At 43.7% G+C, this 23,751-nt stretch overlaps 1 protein-coding gene across 1 annotated transcript in view; it reads right to left on the bottom strand.

The window, feature by feature from the left end:
* Positions 1–23,751, bottom strand: part of SLC27A6 (solute carrier family 27 member 6) — a 373,836-nt gene that overhangs the window by 310,147 nt on the left and 39,938 nt on the right. The window contains exon 2 of the mRNA XM_085632711.1: positions 7,676–7,885. Within this exon, the coding sequence (XP_085488837.1) occupies positions 7,676–7,885 (210 nt within the window). The remainder of the gene's footprint in view (positions 1–7,675; positions 7,886–23,751) is intronic.

Raw genomic sequence — 23,751 nt, 5'->3', positions numbered from 1 at the left:
TTCTGATCGCAGCGGCTGCTTCATGTCCGTTGCACCATTCAGGGAGTCCTTTCGTTGGCGCTTTCATGAGGACATGGATGAGGAAGCTGGAAACTTTTGGCACATTCTCTTTAAAAGCACAGCATGTTGGTGACTGGTTAATCGATTAGACCTATGTAGTGCTTTAGATCTCAAAGCCCTATGGTGGGTGCAGCAGTTACAACTCATGATATATGGGGTGCAACTCACAAGGAGGGGGCAGGTTTGAGTGCACATTGGCTGCAATCAAACTCTTAAGATGATGGGCTGTGTGTATCCATTATCAGCACTCAGTCTTCGCTAAGTGATCTTGTTTGTTTTGTTGTTGTGTTAATGCATTGCTGCGCCCGTTTCACTTACAAAGTGCTTTCTCTTTCCACAAACTCGATGTTTGTGTTCCTTTATTTTGAGATGCTTTTAGTATTACTGTCACACGCAACCACAACCCCCACACACAACCCCACGCACAACCACACACACAACCACACACACAACCCCCCACACACAACCACATACAACCACACACACACCCACAACCACACCCACACCCGTACTCACAACCACAACCACACACCCACAACCGTGCCCGCACCCACACACAACCATACACAACCACCACACCAAGCATTGGCACAGCCAATAGGTCTCGCCTTTGGGACCTGATACGTTTTTAGCCACGCAACAGTTGATGTAGTTGCACCAAGGATATTGTGCTGCACAACTAAATACTTAGAAGGTCCCAAAAGCGAGACCTATTGGCTATGCCAATGCTTGTTAAACTTGTTAACACTGTCTGGGCATTAGTTGTACTGAATTAGTACCAGTTTAACACCCAAATATAGCACTTAGCTACAGAAGGATGAGCAGCCATCCTTTGTAAAGGGCCTATCATTGCGCAGCAACACGTCGCTGCATTTTTACTAACTTTTGAACTGTTTGAGCTACAAACGACACGCAAGACTGACGCTCTGTTTGCTGCTGTACCACGAAGAGTTGTGGAGAGTAAACATATGTTAACAGCCCAACAATCTGGCAAATCCATAACCAGAGACTCGTCACACGTTAAGCAGTTGCCTCAATGTTCATCAGCTCCAGACCTCATGAGTGAGGCAAGACCACCTGAGTGCCCAAGTCAAGCATATGGTTCTGCTCAAGATATGCCAAATGAAAACGTCCCTCCTCTACTAGACTAGTGCGAGCACCGAGATGAATCATTGAGGAGTTATTATATATTGTTTATTTTATCTGTTTGTGCTTTTTATTTAATAAAGGGGGAGATGTCATATCCTGTGTTTGTGCGTACAAGGTTTCTAGTGGTACTCATCGGTCTCCTTACAAGCATTAAGAAATCTCTTGGGTGTGGCCAAGTATGGTTAATAAAGTTTGTGACGCAGTGCAATCAGTTAACGGTTGCATGTTGAAGAATAAATACGTGCAAACCAGAGCTCCATGTCTGGCATAGCCTGTTACATGCTCCCCAGCTGCAGAGGACGCTACAACAGTCTTTGCTTTCTCTACAAAGTTACATCATATCCCATTGACCTTGTAGTTTAGTTGTAGTTTTATTACCCAGTGAAAATGATGCGTGGCATAAGCTAATTGTTTTTAAAAACCTGGTGAAACGCCCACATTTATTACTTTTTATTTACAAGTCTCTTTGGAAGGTATGCACAGTTATTCCATAGGCCCTTTTTATCTCAACGCCGTGGCCACTTTTTTTTTGTCACTTGCGCCGATCATTTTGCCTTTGTGCCATCCAGGAAATGAGGAATGCATCAGGTTTACTGCCTCTTCTATTGTTGCATTGTGGTTCCACTCAAGCACTATGTGAATTTCACGTTGCTCATAGCCATTCCCATCTTTTCTCTCCTTTCTCATTGTTTTATTAGCATGGTGGTGTTCTGTATTGAGCAATATGTTTCTCAGTGCCTAACTATGTAAAGGGCTCAATCTGAATAGCTCAGATTTCATGGTAAGAGTCCCGAGTTTTCTAGTCCCCCATTTACCAATTATCAATTCTGTTCATTTTGCTACTAATCATTGTCATTTAATAACGCCCTCCAGTGGCCATTTTGATCTCATTCTAACCATGCTGAACGCTATCTGTACAATTCATTCTGCAGTTTCCCCCTTGTGAAATAGGCTCTTGGTTAGTTACAGTTTTTGAATTAAGGGTTTTTTAATTTGTTGTCTTTCGTGTGTGAAATTAAATTTCCACTTCTTTCATTGTGTCACCTGATGTTCAGCCATTCAGTGGGCAATTTCAATTGGTTCTGACCTGAGGATGCACATTATTGGTTATTATTTTTGCAATTTCTGCTCTATTTTTGGCTTTTTTTTCTTTTTCTCATTCGCCACCAGTCTCACTTTAGTTCGCACTCAAGTTGTCTATACCCACACTCAGCAAGCTGAGAGGTGTAGGCGACTGGAGGTGGAGACCCCGCCTACCGGTACCAGAACTTGCCTGGCTGCTAAGGAAGAACGAGCTGAGATGACTCTTCTACCGAGCTCTAAGAGCTAGATGGCCCTCGTCGTAAAACTGCCAGTAAGTAAAAAACGAGGAGTATCCAACTTAGCCCGAAGAGTGGTAAGGCAGCATAATCATGGGACTCGGAGGGAGAGGGGAAAAAAAAAGAACACTCAATCAACTCTGAGACCCATCTGAGTTGCAGTAGGTTCTAAAATGCTTTCTTCTTCTTGCTGCCTGATCTTATAAGATCTAACTTAGTGACTGCCAAGGCTGAAGTCTGCCAATCTAGAAAGGAGGGGGTAGTTGAATCTGTCCATCTTATACATATTTGCCTCCTAGCTAGGAGGATAGCATAAAAAAGCAGCGATCTAGCAGGGTCCCTAACACTATCTATCAAGCCAAAAATGATCAAGGGTAAATCGATGTTGATAGGACACCACAGGATGCTTGCCAGAAATTTTCCGATACTATTCCAAAAGGGAGCAAGGGCAGGACACTCTTTAAACCTGTGGATGTCAGAAGCTGAAGCCAGCCCACATTTCTTGCAGCAGACAGGTGAGCCTTTAGTAATTTTTGAGAGTCTTTGTGGAGAGAAATAGGCCCTGTGGATGGTAAACAGGTGGTTCCTTTTTAGCCATGCTGGTTTTACTACCTCATATAAGATCTTGCATGAGTTCTGCCATAATATATCGCAGTCTTGTGCTGATAAGGCGTCTCCCCACAATTCCTCGGCAAGTTTGAATTCGCCGTCAACTGCTTCAGATATGGCTTGGTACCAGAAAGAAACTTCTTTTCCTCCAGGAGGCTTAGTCACGAGCTGATGTTCCAGTGAATTGCCACATCCAAGTGAGCTTCCACGAGTTGTTTGTAGGTATGAATGGACCCAGCTTTCCAACTGAAGATATTTAAATCTAGAAAGGCCTGCGCCAACCCTGTCCCTGAGTTGCTCCCATGAAGCAAGGGTACCGTCCGGGATCAAATCCCCCCAGACCACTAATCCGGCATCCTTCATGGGAATTGCCAGACTATCCCTCAGACACTCTGGAGCCCCAGAGGTCCCAGAGGGGAGCCAGGCGGGAGAAGTAACCAAGTGCAGCTGAGCTCCTTAGTTTTACCCATGTTATGGCTAAGCCCTGGAGAATCTCCAGCTTAATTTTTTTTTTCAACTTTGGATCGCCAAACTTGAACAAATTAAAACCTCCACCGATAAGTTAGCGCCCCTAAGTATAGCTAAAAACATCGATCCCGCACCAGTATTAACAGGCATTTTCAGGAGCATACGCGAGTGTGAGAGTTGGAAGGCCCAAGCATAGAGCTGGATATCTGGTAGAGCGAGGCCTCTCTTCTCTCTCCTGCACCTCAGTTTTTTCCAAGCAATCCTGGGTGATTTGCATGCCCAGGCAAACGAGTTTATATTCCTCTGCAATTTATCGACTGAGGATTTTTCAAAGTAGAGGGGAACGCAATTAAAAAGACAAGTAATATTCGGGAGTATTGACATCTTGACCAGATTAACTCTGCCAATAATGGATAAAGGGAGTAGGGCCCAAGATTTCATTAGCCTCTGACACTCCCTTACCACCATGGCCAAGTTAGTCTCAGCGATCTTAGTGATGTCCTGAAGGATATTAATCCCCAAATACCTCATTTTGGAACTGATCTGGTGCTGATACAGGGTCGCTCCTAGATTCCAAACCATAATTTCCATCTTTCAGGCATTAATTTCGTAGCCTGAAACCAGACCAAACTCCTGAGCTAGTCTAATGACAGCTGGAAATGCCACTTGTAAATCAGCTGAGAGAACTAAGATATCATCGGCATACAAGGTTACCTTCCTCTCCCACTCCCCGTACTTAAAAGACTGAATGTTAGGATCATCTCTGAGCCATTAAGCAAAAGGCTCAATGTATAGGTCAAATAGGAAAGGGGAGAGTGGGCAGCCTTGTCTGGTCCCCCTAGAAATCTTAAAGGATCAGTAATGTTGCGTTGACGAGAAGTCTAGCCGTTGGATTCTGGTAAATCGACTAAACTGCGCGACAGAATTTTTCTCCCAGATTAAATTTCTTCAAGACCTCTGACAGGTAGATCCAATTCACCCTATCGAAGGCCTTGGTGGCATCCAGAGTCATAGCTGCCAGTGGGATAGAATATGCAGAAGCCAGATCGATCGCGCCAATAAAATCATACGTGAGGTCTGAGAGCTGTCGACCCCTGATGAAACCCTTCTGATCTAGGTGGAGAATGTCTCCCGCCACAAGACCCAATCTTGCTGCCAATATTGAAGTAAAGATTTTATAGTCGGCATTTAGGAGTGATATGGGCCTGTAAGACCCGCAGCTTGATGGAGCTTTCCCTGGTTTCAAGATCAGGACTATAGTGGCGTTGTTCCACGAAGCTGGGAGATTTGAGCCCTCTTGTAGTATCTGATTGAAAAGTGACGTCAGGGTAGGGACAATCTTATCGCTCATCAGTCTGTATATCTCGGCTGGGAGCCCATCAGGGCCCGCAGCCTTCCCATTCTTGCACGAGAGATGGCTTCACTAACCTCGGCGGGAGAGAAGGCCTGATCTAGGTACTGCTGCTGGTCTAGGTTCAGGGAGGGAAGAGGGATACCACCAAGCCAACTTTGTGCGCTAAGACTGTCCACTCTAATGTCTTCACAATAAAAGAGCTGAAAAGCATCTCAAATTTCCTCATCTGAGGAGTAAATATCATTCCCATTAATGATTTCCTTGATATAGCTCCTCGCCCGATCTGATTCGCTCTTTCATGCGAGGAGCTTGCCAGCCCCTTCCCCATATTTGAAGTGGGAGATTTTACTTGCCTCCCATCTTCGAGTTGGCCTGGTGTTCAAGACATTTTCTAACTGACCCTTTAAGCTGTCAAACTTAGCCTGACGTACTTGCTGGATTTCTGGGGGAGCTTGACCGATTAAGTCGGATTCCGCATCCTTCAACCTGGCTTCGATAACGGAGATCTCTTCTTTGTATTTTTTATTTCTATAGCTAGACCTACTGGTAATTTGTCCCCACAAAAAAGCTTTTAACGCATCCCTTACTATCGTTGTTGGGGCTGAGCCAGAATTAGCCTTCAAAAACCATTCGATTTCTTGTGGAAGGAAGGAGATCTTCTCTTCCTCCAAAAGCAAGGTACGGTCAAAATACCAAGTCCTGATGAAGCTGGGTGCTGGGTATTCCAAACCCAGAAGAACTCCAGAGTGGTCTGAAAGATGAGGTGCCAAATATGAAATATTTTTTACCTTGCCTCTTAATGCATAGCTGATCAGCACGAAATCTATTCTAGATTGGTGCCGATATTTATGGTTATGGTACAAAACACCTGGCAGCTGGCCTGATCTATCTCTCCAGATATCCGTGAGAGTAAACTGCTTCATTGCGCCGAGTAAAAAGTCCCGAGATTTAGAAGGGACCAGAACTCTGTTATTTGGAGTCTTATCTAATAAAGGATTCAAGACAAAATTAAAATCACCAGCAAGAACCATTGGTTCTGGAAAGTCAATCAAATGAGAGAAAATAGTCTTAAGACTGGAGGGATCATCTTGGTTGGGTCCATAGTAGCCAACCAATGTAAGCAGGGTCCCTATTATCACAACTTTAACAGTGACCCATTAGCCACCTGGGTCAACTAGCTGTGATAGAATCTGGGCCCTGACTGATTTCCTAAATAAAATTAGGACCCCTCTAATGTTTACAGACTGTCTAGTGCACGCATACAAACCAACCCATCTTTGGCATTTAAAGAGGGCGCTCGTCTCCTCCTCAGTTAGATAGGTTTCCTGAAGGACAATGACCTGCGCAGGGGAATCCCGAAGATATTGTATGATCTTATCTCTTCTCGGTCTTGTGCGCAGGCCATTGACGATCCAGGAAAGAATCTGTATGGAGCTCCTGGTGGGTCAAGGCTACGCCTGTCCTCAAGTACAGAAGTTGGAGACACCAGTACCAGCACCCAGATCAGCACTATTCCAACGTCCTTACTATTGAAGTTAAGATTTGGTAAGATCGAGGGAACAAAAAAAGGGAGAATAAGGATATATATATATTTTTTTTTCCCTGCTGCAACCAAGCCCAACCCCTATGCCGCTCCTGTGCCTACCCCCACCCTTGGAGAACCCTGACCCCAATCATCTGGACAGATGGAGTCCAGATAGTTGCCTCCCGGAGATGCCCGCCCCCCTCCTTCCTTAAAATGAACAAAGAGTGCAAGAAAGAAAAAGGACAGGAAAAGGACAGAAAAAGAATGAAATAAGAAAGAAAACCTATCAGACTCTGAAATGGTAGAGGACCGAGAAAAAAAAAAAAGTAGGAAAGAGAAATACTAACTTACGCTAAGCTAGACTCCTATTTTTTTTTCTTTTATTATTCTTTTTATTGAAAAAAACATTTTTATTTTTTGGGGGGGGATTTCTTCTTTCCTCAAATTCCTAAAATGATGTTGTTATATTGTTATAAGCAACATGGAGCCATATCCAGCATGTAATCGCCTGAGACTAACTTTGACTGCCGTTAAGGATAGATATGTCACCCCAACCGAACCGGTCAAACTATAATACCGACCGTGATCCTGGCCAAAACCACTCTCTTGTAGGGCCCCCTTACTGGTGCTACTAAGCGGCTCATCAATCTTTCATGCTGGTGATCCAAAGTGCCGCAAGGGGAAAGATAGGGGAAGCTAGAGAAGCTAAAAGATGGGGATCTCGGTCTAAGCATCGCCCTTCTCCATAATAGTGAGCAGTTCATCTGCCTCCTGTATTGATCTCACAACTTCTGTCAGGATTATGGAAGAACATGGCAGCTATATCATGATGTGAAGACTCCCGATATAAATACAGTTAAAATCACAGCTGATATCCCCTAGAGCGCATAAATTGCAAGAAATGTTTTAGTCCTGATCTAATGGAAAGGACATTCAATGACTGTAAAAATGGGGTACTGGATGTACCGGCAAATGTTAATGCTAAGGCAAATGTCAAAGGCACTGTTGCTATGAATGCTATTAGTCAAATACAGGCCTCTCTCAGAGATGTTTAACAAGGACATGAAGTTCCCAGTTTGTTGATCATCATTGCTTGTAGTCGTCATTGTAATTTGCATTCCCAAAGCCTCTGCTGGTGCCTAAATAACAATACGCCCATTGCACACAAAAAGGTTTTAAAAATGTATCTACCTGTTGTTCCTGAAGTGAAAATATAAAGAGATCTGGATTTTATATTATCAACAAATCTGAGATGAGATGGCACTGGATCATCTGGGACAACTTCAAGAAGTTCCAAAACTGAATGAACGCCTGGCAAAGTAGAGTCCTTTGCCATCACCCACAAACTGACATTGTCTTCTTGAAGACTGGGCAAAATCTCTTTCAGCGTTCCAAGCATATCTGTTAAAGAAATAAACATATAAAAAAAAGGATTAGTGTATTATCAATAACTTTGTGAACTATTATGCTGTCAAAGTATATCTTCCTAGTTAGCAAGATTTCTTCAAGTGTCAATTGACAATTTAATGGGAAAGGAACCACAGAAAATTAACCTACACAGAGTGTGGCTTTAAAACATGCAATAGGCAAGTTGTGACTTTGAGGCCACTCCTTCAGCAACATTAGAGTGTACAGTCATAAAGTTTCATAAAGAAGCACTGGGAGCAATGCTTATTTTGAGCCGTGGTTTCTGGTGTTCGGCACCGGCACTTAAATTGCCAACATCGGCCCTTATGACAGTCTGCCACATGGTGACGCTGTTTGTTTTATTTAGAGGAGAACACAACAACAGTTGTTTGAATATACATTAAAAATTACCACTACCTAGCACCGCAGCATTCATATAGCTTTGTGGGACGTAAATAGTTTGAAGTGCTGCACTTGTAGGAATGTGTCGCCAGCAGCACTGGCTGGGTAATGGATGGTGCAAACTGCAGTGGCCTCCTGACGAGGGCCCTGACATTTAATTCTTTTTTTGTTACAAATTAAGTACTGTGAGTATTGTGCCTAACACATCCCACCTTAGTAAGGCCTTGAAACCTGAGCCTCTATTTCATAGTATCAATGCCCACCTAAAAATCAGTTATAAACCTAAAGCAAATCGTTTTAACTTGAGTTCCCTCATGGCTTTCTCCATCATTCATGGACTTTTACGTTTTGCTATCACGGATCCTGCACAGAACATCTTCAAAGATGGAAACTCTTCATTGCCACCAGCACGTGCAGCCTTTTCAATGAGTGTAACAACCTCCACTTTTTCTGCGAAGACCACTTGCCAAGTCAATGCTGCAAGACGGAAGTAATGCAAAATGCAGCACTTCACCATTACCCCCCCCCCCACACACACACACACACACAACAAATAAAATAAATAAAATCTATAGTAAATAGAAAAGGTGTCCTTGAAATTTTAATTACGATAGAAACTATTCTTATTTACTTTTTGATCTGAATTTCCTATATGCTTTAACTATTAGGATTTTACAGAGTGATATGTGTGGATAGTCTGAGCGCACTTAGTGCTGGATTGCAGAATTTTAAAAGGGAATGGAGAAAAAGACACAAGGTTGCACATTGGCTTATTACTACTTTAGAACAGGAGTGTGAGCTAGAAACAAATGTGTTGCAGTTGCAGGCAGTGGTGTGGAGTACTGTAGTAGTAGTTCCATAGTTTTGATGTTTCTAAAGTAAATAATTCAAGGTTAGACAATACAGAAGAATTAATGTGAAACTTTAGAAAGTTGTATGGGCTTTAATGTTTATATTTTAGTAATATAGACCGGTAAGGAAATCCTTATATTTGGGTGGCATGGGGTTTGTTTCAATGCCTTGGAGTACAGCTGTGTTTTTATCTTTTTCGTGATCGGTATATTGCTAAATCTGTACCACTGATCTATGGGTGAGATTACTGGATGTTTGGAGGGGATCAAGGTGTACGTCCCCAAGGGCGAGAGGGGGCACCGGTCCCTGTATTGGCAAAGATATCATGACCCTCCTGCACAGTCAGAACAGCAAGGGTGAAAAAGAGCTGGTACAGCTGACAGCTGCCAAGCTGCCCAATTGGCAAACTGTGAATAGGGTAGCAAGTCATATCTGAGCTAGCCTGGCCTTTCCTCACATTCAGTTTTGTGATGGTGGAGGAGCAGCATGGCACCGCCCAGCTGTCCGTCAGCCCTTTTTGCAAATGCACACTGGGCAGTGCAGCATCTCTGAGCTGCCTGGGAACCTTCAACTTCAAAGCCCCACCTTGGACAAGGGAAAGGAGAGGCCGAGACAAAGCCATGACCTTAACCTTGGATGAAGCAGTGGTGTTGCTCAATACGGTTTTCACCCTTCGTCAAGGTGGGGGCGGGGGTGACTCAATGCTTATTGCCCGGTTATCAGAGTAACAGATGGGAGAGAAAAGATTTTGCTTTTTAATTCCATGAGGTTTCCAAACATTGTTGAGAAAATACTGCAGTACAATAGAGAAAGTTTTTGGGGGAAACAGTTTTTAATGAAATCGCAGTTTTGTTGATGGCATTACATCCTCTGCCTTCCTTAAAGGCAGCTAGGTGAGCATATATATGGGTAATTCCCCTCATCCCACTCTGTCTTCTTCAAGGGCAAATGGGGCAAAGTTTATTCAAATAAATTGTGGGGACTGGACCTTCGCATTAATGGTTCTAAGGGAGGCAACTATATCTACTTGTTATCACTTGATCCAGCTTAACTATTTACATGAATTTAACCTCAATCCCCAACGACTATGGCCCAACAGGCCTCAGGTGCAAAACTGAGGTAGGACATTTTCTATACACCGTTTGGTCGTGTCAGCTCCAAACAGCCTTTTTGGTACACAGTACAAGACACCAGAAAGATGGCTCTGGGTTGTCCTTAAACGCAATCTCCAGAATGCCATAAATTATCATAGCGGAAAACGAAGTCTTCACACATGCAGAACAATCTTCATTCAACTGCGTCTGAGAGATCGCGGACTGAAGGCCAGCATGGACACTAGTACACTGATATATGAGGCACAAAGATGCCATGAAAACACATTAATGTCTGGGATAGCTGGAACCTATCGGGAGGAACCACAATAATATGAAGTGAGGGAGAAATGGTCACATACAACTAATGCTGACTGTCCTACTAGTAATTACTGCTAAACTGTAAGGGATTGTTCAACCGTGCTGGAATACAAATACTGGACATGTTATTACTTTTATATGTTTGTAATTTTCAACCAAAAATGCACATAAAAAGGATTTGTTAAAAAAAAATTGCGAGGGGCGAAATTTTAATTAACTCCTTCACCTAGGTCAGTGGCGAGGGGAAGGGGGAGACGGGAGGAGCGCATTGGTTTTAGTCTCCACTGTTTTGTTCAAGGGAGGGCGAGGCAATATTAAATACTTCACCGTGCACAAGGGCAGGTGGGTACACTTTTGTCCCCCACTCTTCCTCCCACTTTGGCCAAAAGCAGGCTCATATAAACAAAAGGACTGCTGGACAGCTAACAGCTTCCCCTCTGCCAGGTGTACATTTGCAAGCAGGTCAAATGGATGAACTTGGCAGAGCTTTACTTCATAATCATAAAAGAAATGTGTAAAAGAGGTCCTGAAATACAAATATGAATTAGGAGCGTGCTGTAATTTCTGTTTTCAGTCAGAATCTACACATACATGCCAACTTTAAAGCACCCTCCCACAGACAAGGAGATTTTATTCCCTAAACAGCTAACAAGCAGAGGCTGCTTCGTTGACCAGGAAGAAGGGCCCACTTGCTAGCAAGAAAATACAGAGGTGGAGCAATTGCAGCATGTCCCACTGCTATCTTAGCGACCCTGATGTCAATCCATACCACACAAAACTGACTCCTAATGGACCAAGAAGCTAGACCCTAAGCTTTGGACTGTGAGAACTCAATGGTCACCCCAGATGTTTTGCAGTTTGCTGGGCCCTATAGTTTTTCTGGCTCTAGAAGTCTGTGCACTTTACTCCAACTAAGAGATAAGGCTCTTGTGCACCTTCTTTCAACATGGTAAAATAGTTCTATTCGGCTTAGTTAATTAACCTACACATTCCTAGTATATAGTACCAACATTTTCCTAGGGCCTGTAAGTGAAATGTCACAAGTGGTCTGCAGCACCCATTGTGCCATGCACTACAGTGACAGTGTAAACATGACTGCAGACCTACCATCTGGAGCCTGGATGTGCAGTTTAAAACTGCAATTTTGACCCGTCCAAATAATCCCTTTTGACAGACCTAAACCTTCCTTTTAAATATTTATAAGTCCCCCTTATGTAGACCTTTTAGCCCATAAGGGATGGGGCATGGTACTTAAAAGTAGGACATGTAAAGGTTTCATGTTACACATTTCCTTACACTAAAAATGTCCAAAAAGCTGTTTTCATGTAGTACAGCTGACTGTTCTATAGGAAAACACTAGGATGCAATATTAAATACTAATACTATATCTTAGGAATGGGACTAGCAAGAAAAATAATTAAACGGCTATATTCCCAGTTGTGATAAACCCAACTCAATGCTGAATTCAGACTTCTACCAAATATTAAGGAAAAGTAACATTTAGAAGGTAACCTTTTCCCTGCCTGAAGTGCCTGGAGACTAATCTGCATTTTGCTCTTCCATTTCCACCAGCCAGTAATCATCATTTCATTAGTTGTGAATGGGTGTGAAATGCCTCCCAGAAGTAAACAATATGCCGACAAGAATAGGCAGAGATGATACCTCTGAACCTGACAGAATATGCAGGGTGGGGCAGTGATCATGAATTATAAGAGCTTGCTTGATAGGTCAGCTGGGATTTTTCAAATTGCACTTGGGGCTACCTTCAATGTGGCCTAGCCTGTCATAAGAAGATGTAGCTAACATCCAAGCTTATCCCTTCTTTTCTACCAACAGCCAGGCAGGCTCCAATCACCATGGGCTTCTTTGACATTACGGTGTCCAATCCTGCTGGAGTGCCGAAACCTGCTTGACAGGTCTTCTGGGGTTTACCTATAACACTGGGAGTGCACTTCAAAGGGTGAGGACAGGATAGCGAAACAATTCTTGTGTAAAAACTGTCTGGTTGCTGAAAAACTAAGCTTCTGTTCTACCAGACTTCTGTCTCAGAGTTTTTTTTTTCTGAGTGCAGTACGGACTTCAAAATGAAATTTATAGTTCGATGTAGGAGGACAGTAGGATTACCACAGTACACTTCCTAAATACACACCCAGCCTTCCTAGCCCCAGTTTAATGAGGCTGAAGACGTTTGCCATCTTGAAAGTGCCTAAAGTGAGTAGGAATAGCCCCGGAATCCTTTGCCCCATTGGTTAGGGCATCCCTGTCATTCATTCCAATCCACTAGATTGTGCCTGGCAAACATGTGGCATCTTCAGGCACCCACTTAAAAACACTCCTGAACCCGAGGAAGATCAGATGGGAACAGCACCTGTAGTTTGAGACCTGAGAAGAGCCCTAAAGGACAGGGCCTGTTCTCCCTCTTGTAAGGACAAAGAAGTGGGGGGTCCAAGGGTTATGAGGCTTACCTACTGTTCAAGTTACAGGGATGCATTGAGCTACAAGAGACCTTTCCTGCAAATGCCAAGCTGACCAGTGGCAACTGAAGGTGGACTGCGTCCTGCTGTTTGGCCTTTGTCTGACACCCTGTCAGTCTCTAGGCGCCTCCCCTGAGTTCCCGGGGCAGAAGTGTACTCCTGTTGTGGATGATTGAGACTTATAGGACTAAGTCAGAAAGTAAAATCTTTTGCCCAGGACACACCTGGTTGGTGTATCCATCCCTCACTCTGTTAAAGGCAGTGTCAAATTGAGTCTAGGCCCTCCTCTACCGCGACCATTGCCCATCAATTACACTTTGTGCGTTTTGGTTTGACTTCAAATTAAAACTTAAAAATAATCATATCTCAAGATCCCCTGTTTGGATTTTTGTCATTTTGGTTTCATATAGTTCATTATATTTTACTCTATTTTTCTAATTTTGTGATTTTTATGGTTTTGCATACTTTATAACTGTTTTAGTACTGCATGAATACAGTAAAAATAGCCTCTATGTTAAGTCGGTCTTCCCTGTGCCATAGCTGCCAGGGTGTTGAACTCCGGTTTATTTATTGACTTTAGTGGTTCACCCTGACAAGGGTTGTGACTATTACTTGAGCTGGGTACTTATCCTCCACCCACAACTAGTAACGCCGTTTAATACAGGAACCATATTAACAGGTTCCCTTGTACTAGAGGAAGATAACCAGTTATTCTTTCAAAATATAATTCTAAGTCAGTAGATTCTTACCTTTCTCCTCCCCCCCTTCTATTGATAGGCTTCTTTTCCATCACTACAGGAACACTGCCTTGACAAGGCAACATTATAGATGGTATCCCACAATTAAGATATTTGCAAACCCATACTATCTAGTGAACGTCCATTTCCCATATATACACTGCCGTTTCCAATCCAATTCACAATGTTTACTTTAGCTTCTACTCAAACGATTATGTTTGTGAACAAATACCAAAATGTTTCTGAAGGGTGATTCATGCATGGGGTTGTCACTTTTTTTGAACCGCCCCAAAAATATTTTCACAGCAACTCTTGAATATCTTATCCCATCTATCTATATTTAAACAACAGGACACACCAGGAACTTATCCTAATCCACACGAGGGTCCAGGTAACATTTGATGAGTCAAGTGAGGGATACCCATCAAGTACGAAGAGTCTATCATTGCCCTGGAGAACTATTTTGTGCTCCATCCTTCCTTCAGGAAAGACAATCAGAATTGAACGCTCAAACTGTATTAAATGGCCTTTCCATTTGAAGTTCTGTTTGGCCTGTGGTCAATAACATGGTTCTATACTGCAGGAAACAACTAAATTATTTATACATGAATATGCCACTATATTTCACTCTGAATACGCACTTCTGATGGACACTTCTAACTGCACATTCCACATCTTTAGAATACGCCCATGAACCAGAATTGATCCAGAAGATTTTTCTACATAGCCTTTTGCATTGTGAGGCTCGGCGTCAACTCCACTCTGCCCTGGAAGGGAGAGCTGAAACCGCACATTAGTGACACCGTATCACGCTGATGTGCGCAAGTGACCTACAGGATATATGCCTTGTAGAGATTGTCACACACAAATGGTTGTGACCGATCCCTGCAAAGTGTTTCTTTGGTGGTCAGTGATCAGGCCACAACTCCAAGTCATGAAGGGACTATCTCTTGTGAACATGAAGGCGATCTGCGACCATGAAGCCAAGCTGTACATCATTGAACACAGCAGAAAGTCATGTATGGTCCATTCCTGTTCAAAACTGAGGACTCAGAAGTGTTCCCACTCTCTGGGTCGGTCCGGCAACAGGTTATTGTCAAGATCCAAGTCTTAGGGTAAGTCCAAGTCAAAAGATAAGCACAAGAAGTCCAAGTGAGCATCGTCCAAGTCTCACCACTTTCCCTCCGAGAAGGCACAAGGCTGCCAAGGTACACCACAGTCTCACTCCAGATACCCTGCTGAGGAGCTGATCCTACAGCTGGACCCTGAATTTCTCTGTCTATCAGTGATGCTACAACAGATTGAGGCATTCAAGGATGCCAGGTCTATGGCATTCTACAAGCTGCCTCTGGCGTGACTTCATGCCCCATGGATCGGCAGAGAAGTCCCGTCAGGTTACCACAAGTGGGGTACCCTCGGCGCAGTCTTTGCCTCCTCGACCCACTTCGGGATCAGCCCAGGCTCCGGAGCCAACTTCATGCACGGGACCATAATCCTTGCCAGTTCCTTCTGTGTTGTCATAGATGCAGAAGTAGGACATTGATCCGACTGTTCTGTCCAACTCAAAACTAAATCCATCTTCACCTTGGCCGACATTGCATTCTGGCACCATTCCTATGCACCTGCCCTTAATAAATTCTGTCTGTGGCAAAACACTACCATTCCCAAAAAGCTGTCCTCCAGTACTCCATCAGCTTTTCAGATAAGACCTTTTGGTGATGATAGTGATGGTAAGGAAGAGTTTGTCCCTCAATATGATGATGAAACTTTTTATATTGACTTTTAAGATGCCTGTGGGTTTGAAACTTCCACTGACATGTGTTGCATAAGTTTTGGATCTACAATTACCTTCTATTGAAGTGAAACTTAATGTCCTCATTGCGGAGCTACAGCTGGACAATTCTCATTGAAACCCTTACTGCCCTTCAACAAGGCTCTAACTAACACCTCCAAAGGTACTTGGAACAATTACTGCTCTTGCCCAGAAGTAAACAGGCATGTGGGTACATCATAACAGATGTGCTCCAGGTGATTTTTCTTTTTTTTTTTAATGCAGCACCTTATTTCTGAGAGCCTTGTAGTGCAGGCCTGCACCAGCAGAATTGCATGAGATTCTTTTCTGACTACCACCCAGATGATCAAGGAGAAAAGAGGCATTTGCAAAAAGGATGTTTTCTTCTGCTAGCCGTTCCCTTCACTCTGTCAACGCCAGGTGTTTGCTAGACAGTTAATCCCATGCCTCATGGGACCCTGTCACTGAAATATTACCAGCAGTCCTGGAGGAAGCCGCTGTGTCTTGGAGCAGACCATTCAAGATGTCCAAGATGCAGCTACGTCAGCTTTCAAAACAGGTTGTTGATACAATAGACTGCGTAAGCAGAGTGATTGGTACTAGCATGGTGCTCCGGTACCATGTGTGGAGGAGAACAGGCTTCTTTGGTGACATTCAGGTGTGACTTAAGAATATGCTTTCCGACGGGTCTTTCCTCTTTGGCGAGAAGGCAGAGTCCGCTCTTGAGCACTTTAAAGAAAGTGAAGCTACTGAGCACGCTCTTGAACTTTCTACTCCCACAAGGTAGTATCTGCAGTGATTTCACCCCTTTTGAGGCATTGCTAGGGTCTTTGCCTATCGATAGCATCAAGGCCACCAACACACTTAGAGGCATCTTGGTCCTTTCTGGATCAGGGTAGGGGATTCAACAGACAACACCGAGACCCGTAGGGACAACAAACCTCCCAGTCCTTAGCCCCTCCAGCACCAGTCTCCAAGCCGTTTTTATTTACCTTTAGCAAAACATGTCTACCACTTGGGATGCTGAATTACACATTTCTTCCATGAGTGGCTAATGGAACATCAGACAGGTGGCTCCTGCAGATATTCCAATGAAGCCATTCCCTTTTGCACTGATGCCTCCTCCACACTCATCGGGCAGTTTTCGGAAGACTAGTCGTCCATTTTATTGCAAGAAGTACATGCTATTTTGGACAAAAAACAATATAGAGGGTCCCGTCCTTAGAGATTGGAACTATGTGATACTCCCAAAGAAGTGTGGATGTCTCTGTACCATTTAAGACCTTTGACCCCTCAATTACTTCCTAAGGAGGCACAAATTTGGATGCTCATGCTGGGCCAGGTTCTATTTGACCTGGATACTGGAGACCAGACAATGGCACTGGACATGCACAATACCTATTTCTAGATTCTCATCCTGCGGGCCCACAGGCAATATTTGCAGATCAAGGTGGACCACAAGCATTTTCAGTTTGCTGGGGTCTCTTTCGACCTCACCAGTGCTGCTCTGGTATTCTCAAAAAGTGATGACAGTGTTCGCTGCCCATCTTTAGAGGTCAGGGTACCAGTCTTCCGCTACATCGACAACTGGTTGTTGAAGGCAGGCTTGCCACAGTTAATCATCGACCACCTCCAGACAATGGCACACCTTCTTATATTTCATGAGCTCACAACCAAACTGCCGAAGTATCATCTGACTCCTTCCCAGAGACTCACTTTTATCAGAGCTATGGATCAACAAGTTCACAACATTCCATGGCATTCAGGCAACGATCCTGATGTTTCTGCCTCTGTAGAGATCGCTCAGAGGCTTCTTGGTCTACTGGCCTCCTGCATTATACTTGTGGACCATGCCAGATGGCACATGCAGGCTTTGCAGTGGGATCTAAAGTCTCAGTGGACTCAGCACCATGGGGCTCAGTCAGATTCAATCCAGGATTTCATCCAGGTCTCAGTGGTGGATGTTTGACCGCAACTAGACCAGCAGCAGACCCTTCTCTCTATCTCTCCCAGAGCTGAGAGTGGTGACGGATGCATCACCGCTGGGCTGGAGAGGTCCTCTGGGAAGGTGGAGATCTGGACTCAAGTCTCCGGTGGAAAGCCACCTCCACATCAACTTGCTGAAAGTGCGGGTCATTTACTTTCATTAAAAGCCTACCATGCATTAAGGGGAGGCTGGCTGACGTCCTCATGGACAACACCATTGCTATGTGGTACTGCAACAAGCAGGGTAGGGTGGGGTCCTGGAGTCTTGGCCAGGGGGCCTTGTGCATTTGGAAATGACCGGATCATCAGGGCATCTCTCTGATAGTACACCATTGGCGGGATATTTAAGCACTAGGGCAGAGGAACTCAGCAGTTAGAGTTCCCAAGAAGGTCTATCTCAGTGATGCATTCCATTTAGAGTGAAGCGCAGGACTGCTGTATGCCTTTGACACTACCTCTCTAGCCCGGAGTTCTGAAGAAGATAGGGAGTGGCCTGGCCAAAGTCATCCTACTGGTTCCAGTTTAGGTAAGAAGAGTATGGTACCTAGAACTTTATGGCAGGAGCATCTATGCTGTGATCAGGCTGCAGGTTCTGGAGCATCTTCCATCACAGTAGCAAAGCAGGGTCTTGCATCGGGGCCACGCAATATACACCTTCATGAGTGGAGATTGAGTGGCATCACTTTAATGCATTTAATCTTCCTTCTAAAGTATTGGATGTCATCTTGGCGGCCAGTCGACGTACAACAAAAGCTGCTTATGGCGGAGGGTGGCACCCATAACATGGACCAGGTGCAGCCCAAACTGTTAAATGTGTTACTGTTTCTTTTGTCTTTGGCCCAGCATGGTCTTTCAGCCTTTTGAAATTACCAGACCAGCTTTCTTTGTTTAAACCACCTGCTGCAATGCATTTCCTCAAATGTTTTGTCACATTTTTCCCCAAATTCATTTGTGATGCCTAACTAGGGCCGTAATCTGGCCATTCATTTTCTTGTGTGTACCCCTTTTGAACCATTACATAGTTTTCCCCGCCTCTTCTGCTCCTGAAGACAGTTTACCTTATCACAATCACTTCAGGTCATCTTGTGAGTGAGCTTCAATCTCTTTCGGTACAGCCGCCCATTACCACCTTATTTCGAGGCAAATTGGTGCTGCAGACTAGAGCAATCTTTCTACCAAAGGTTGTGACTCCCTTTCACTCTAGGCTAGTCACCATACTTCATATTTTCTATTATCTTCCTCTTCTCTCAAAGGAGGAAGATAGAATCCATTGGTTGAATCCTAAAAGAGCTGAGCTTTTACAACGATCGCACCAAAGACTATTGGGTGAATGATCAGCTCTTTGTGGGATTCTCTGGGGCAAAGAAAGGTAAGGCAGTGAAGAAGGGGATGCTAGTCAGGTGGATAGTCCTCTGCAACAAGATCTGCTAAGCGCTGACCATGAAGCAGACCCCTGAGGCACTGAGTGCAACTCCACCATAGTCAAGGCTGCTACTATGAGATGGCAGTGCCAGTCATGGATATCTGTCAGAATGCTACATGGTTATCTTTGCACACATTCACAACGCACTATTGACTTGACAGAGACAGCAAGGCATTTTAGCCATTCATCCTGCAGGACTTGCTGTCTGAATCATTTCACAGACCCATTGCCAAAGTGGTATATCTTTGGTAACTATTCTAAAGGTGAGGAATCTGCAGTTCGATGTATCTATCAGAAGAACAAGTTACATACCTTCGGGGACACTCTTTCTGGTGCATACTCCAACGTCACATTTCTCGCCACCCTTCTACCTTCCCATTCTGCGGTTTGGCTGCTTTCCATTTTAACACTTATAGATTTCGATATTGGCACACTGGTATGAACAACTGGTCTTTTGTCTCTGCATCCAAGGGCATGGACTGAGTCCAGAAACTGTCAGCGTGCTTGGATGGGGACTACATGTGGTTCCACTCGTTAATTCTGGGGCAGTGCGAATCGACAGAGCCGCACAACATTGCCTCCCTTTGTACAGGTCTATGCTGAAAAATCATCCAGATTCTATCTGGCTCATGGGGTTATTCTAAATGTGATGAATCTGCAGTTAAATTACCCATCAAAAAGAGCATTACCAAAGGTAAGCAACTTGCACAAAGGCGGTGGTCTTTACTGCACAGTTGAGTTAATCAAATGATATGTAGCACCTGTCATATATGTCCTTCTGATAACGCATCTCAGAATTATTCAGGATAAATTGATCTTAATTTATCAAACGGAGAACTGCTTTTACGGTCTATTGAACAATCTGATTCATGCAATAAGCAACCCCAGTACTACCCAGCCAAATGCAATGGAACTTTATAGCTTAATATCACCCAACCATCTAGGATCTGGAGATATAGCATCAAAGGCACCAATAAATGAATCATTAAGCATCCCATGCAGTAATGTTGAACACGTGAATAGGATTGATAGTGAGTCTCAAAGTCCATCAACATTAAATGAGCTTTCCTGCCCTTTCGAACATGAGTCACGCCTTTCCTTTTTATCCTGGAACCTTGCAGGAATTGGCAACAAACTACATTGTACTGAATGGCACACTTTTGTCGACCAGTTCGACATAATTTTATTTCAAGAGTCGTGGTCCATGGACCCGGTTTATTGTTTGGGTTTCCTTAATTTCTACATACCTGCTACCAAAAAAACTAAAGGTCGTCCTTCAGGTGGCCTGATAATTTGGATCCGCCAATCCCTATGTTGCAAGATTAACCAACATAGTCTCCAATCTAATGACATTTTGTCATTAAATATCACTTGGCCTAACGACCAGGGAATGGTTATATCAAATATCTATGCTAGAGGGATGGTCGGAGGCACCTTATCCGATGTGACATCTGCCCTAGACCATCACCTTTCTGCATTACCATCGGAGAAGCTCATTGTAGTGGGTGGCGATTTTAATACGACGTTTGAGCCCCTTGGCCCCGAGGACCAGTTTCTTGCTGAAGAGGAGGACAGTAGGTGGGGTGTTCCCCAGCTGGATCTCCCCCCAGTCAAGAGATGGACTGCCGCGGCCATCCAACTTAAAGCACTCTGTTTAGAGAGAGGGCTCAGAGCTGCCAATGGACGTACCCGGTCAGACCGCCAGGGCGCCAGTACATTTGACAATGGCAGATCCACTAGTCGCATAGATTATTTTCTGGTGGATATAAGGATTTGGTCTAGACTGATTGATATGACTATAATCGCACGAGAAGATAGTGATCATAACGCCCTGTGCTTGGAATTACAAACCCCCAATGGACCCACAGAACCTAAAACTGATGGGGCAAAAGTTAGCTTGGACGTTGTCGTATCAAACAATATGAGGCATGTCAAATGGGGTAGATTCATAGAAAAGCCTGAGAAATTAGAAGATCTCAAAAAAGTGGTAATTGATGAAGTGGCTAAATTGAACGCCCAACCGACTGGTAATAACTTTCCTTTATCCATGGATGAGGTCCATACTACCTTTTTCCTAAATCTCCAAAAGTTTTTCATAAAACTCCCTGAGGGTGAGAAATCTAATAAGGGCAAACAACCTGTGGTGGGATGGTTCAATAAATCTTGTAGAGCAGCTCGCCAGAGTTTAAGTTTGGCCCTTAGATCAAGAAACATCGAAGATGTGAGATCTGCCAGGAAGCTATATAAACACGTACAGCTAGTGGCAAAGAAGGAATGGGACGAGGATCACTGGCAGGATTTGAAATCTGCTTGTCTGGCCAAAGATCAAAAGCAGTTTTGGGCAATAGTGAAGTGGGATAGAGGTGGGGTTGCACCATCACCCCAAAATAACGTGGCAAAAAACCAGTGGGTTGACTTCTTCAAACCACAATATGCTTCAGTCTCGCCTGAAGGAGAGCACCCACTCCCTCCGGCTATTTATTTTCACACGCAGGTGTTCACGATTAAGGATGTTAACCTAGCACTAGACTGTATAACCAGGGGCCGCGCTCCCGGGATGGATGGGATACCTGCGGATGTATTTTTAACTGATAGATCATCCTGGTGTCAGTACTTTCAATGGCTAGCAAATTCTATAGCTATGGGTGCACCCGTTCCCCCCTCATGGAAAGGGGCTGAAATAATCCCAGTTTTTAAAAAAGGGGACAAATCACTTCCCAGCAACTATAGACCTATCAGTCTTATTGACTCTGGCCAGAAACTGATAGGTCGATTAGTACAAAACAAACTACAAACCTGGATTGAAGAAAACAATATCTTGTCCCCATTCCAGGCAGGATTTAGACCATGTACTAGCTCGGTGGACCAGGTATTTTATTTTCTAGCACTCTATTGGAGAAATGTGAAGCTAACTAACGGGACCCTTTATGCGGTTTTCATAGACTTAAAATCTGCATTTGATTTAGTGCCCCGCACCAAACTTTGGAGGGTTCTCGACGAAGCAGGGATAGCACCGGAACTACTAACGTTACTCGTCCGCCTGCATGAGAACAATTATGCACGAATTAGGTGGGGAACTCAGGGGGAGGTGACTGACACATTCCCTGTAGAGCGTGGTGTTCGGCAGGGATGTGTCTTGGCACCCACGTTGTTCTCTCTGTTTATAAATGGCATTGTAGAATATCTGAGCCGTTCCCCCACAGACGCTCCTGTATTGGCTGGGTCTCGCGTGCCTGTTCTCATGTTCGCGGACGACACGCTGATAGTTTCACGGACACCTAGTGGCCTGCAGAAGGCGCTAAATGCATTTGGTGACTTTTGTCGAGAACGTGGACTTGAAATAAATACCTCCAAAACTAAGTTCATGTGCTTAAATCAGCGTCAAAATTTTAGGGGTGTTATTAAATTCAACGGCACCCCGCTGGAGCAAGTGGAGGCATTTACATATCTAGGGATATCCCTCCAGAACAATATGAAATGGACAAACCATATTGATATGGCCGTCCTAAAATTTCATCAGTTAGCGGGAGCAATTGTTTCCAAATATAAATTATCCTTGACTAAACCCATTACTCCAGCCTTGGAAATGTATAACATGAAAGTTATTAGTGCTGTATTATATGGATCGGATTTATGGGGCTTTGGCAACCTGAATCAACTAAGATTAGCTGAAAACAAGTTTTTACGTTGTTTAACAGGAGTTCCCCGAAGTACCCCAATGATTCCATTAGCATATGATCTTGGCAGGAAAAGAGTTGAGGATTTGGCACGATTGCGCCCACTCCTTTATTGGCGACAGATCATTGTCACACCGGAACTTGCGCATTATGCCACCGCCCTAAAAGATATCATCAGGGCTGATCATTTCCACTCTATTACATGGCTCAAAGAAATCAGAGATTTGCTAATAAAGTTAGACTTGGGGCACCTATGGAATGATTTAAATGGTTTAAATTTTCCATCTAAGTCTGCATTCAAAAAAATGTACTGGGACATGACTTTAACATCTGCTTTTAGTTCCGGCCAGAATTCCAATCTAACAGGTCGTTATTTTGACATTAAATGTATTCCATTTTGTGAGGCATTTTGGGATTTCATAGAGAGGCCCATTGATAGAAAACTGTATTTCCAGTTTAGAATTGGGTCTCTCCCCGTAAAAGCATTCACCCATAAATGGTCACCTAATCAGGACAATAAATGTCCTCACTGTCGAGATTTGATTGAGGACGCTGGTCATCTATTGTTTGTCTGTCCATTGTATGTCATTCCACGTCATAGGTGGATAAAACCAGTATGTTTAAATCTGGGAATACGCAGATATAAGGAGGCCCTAAGGATACTTGAATCTGATTGTACCCCTTGCTTGGTTATTGCTGTAGCAAAATGTTTGGGGTGGGCATGGATAATACGTTTGCGTACCCTAAAAATGTTAGAAGCTGGACAATGAGTATCTGACACTAAGGTTACTGATCTATTTTTAACATGAAGGTTTTATTTTTTAATAGATAAATTGATGTTATTAAATTCATCGGAACTATTCGCCAGCATTATGGTTTAATGTAATTTTAAAATTTGCACATTGTATTTTAAAATAGTATTTATATTTATGGTATTGTTAGGATGTTAAATTGCTTTTATGACATGCTGTCGAATAAAGCTTTGAAATTTGATTTGAGTATATTCCTCAGGTTTTTTAGAAGGATAATTAGGGAGGCATTTTGCTGTGTTTATGTACAATGACAAGGGGGAGCATTGGAGTTTTAAGTGCCACAGTCTTGCGCA

The sequence above is a fragment of the Triturus cristatus genome, chromosome 2_1 (genome assembly GCF_964204655.1).
Source record: "Triturus cristatus chromosome 2_1, aTriCri1.1, whole genome shotgun sequence".
NCBI lineage: Eukaryota > Metazoa > Chordata > Amphibia > Caudata > Salamandridae > Triturus > Triturus cristatus.
The sequence above is the reverse complement of the archived record's forward strand: the minus strand, read 5'-3'. Positions and strand labels throughout refer to the sequence as shown.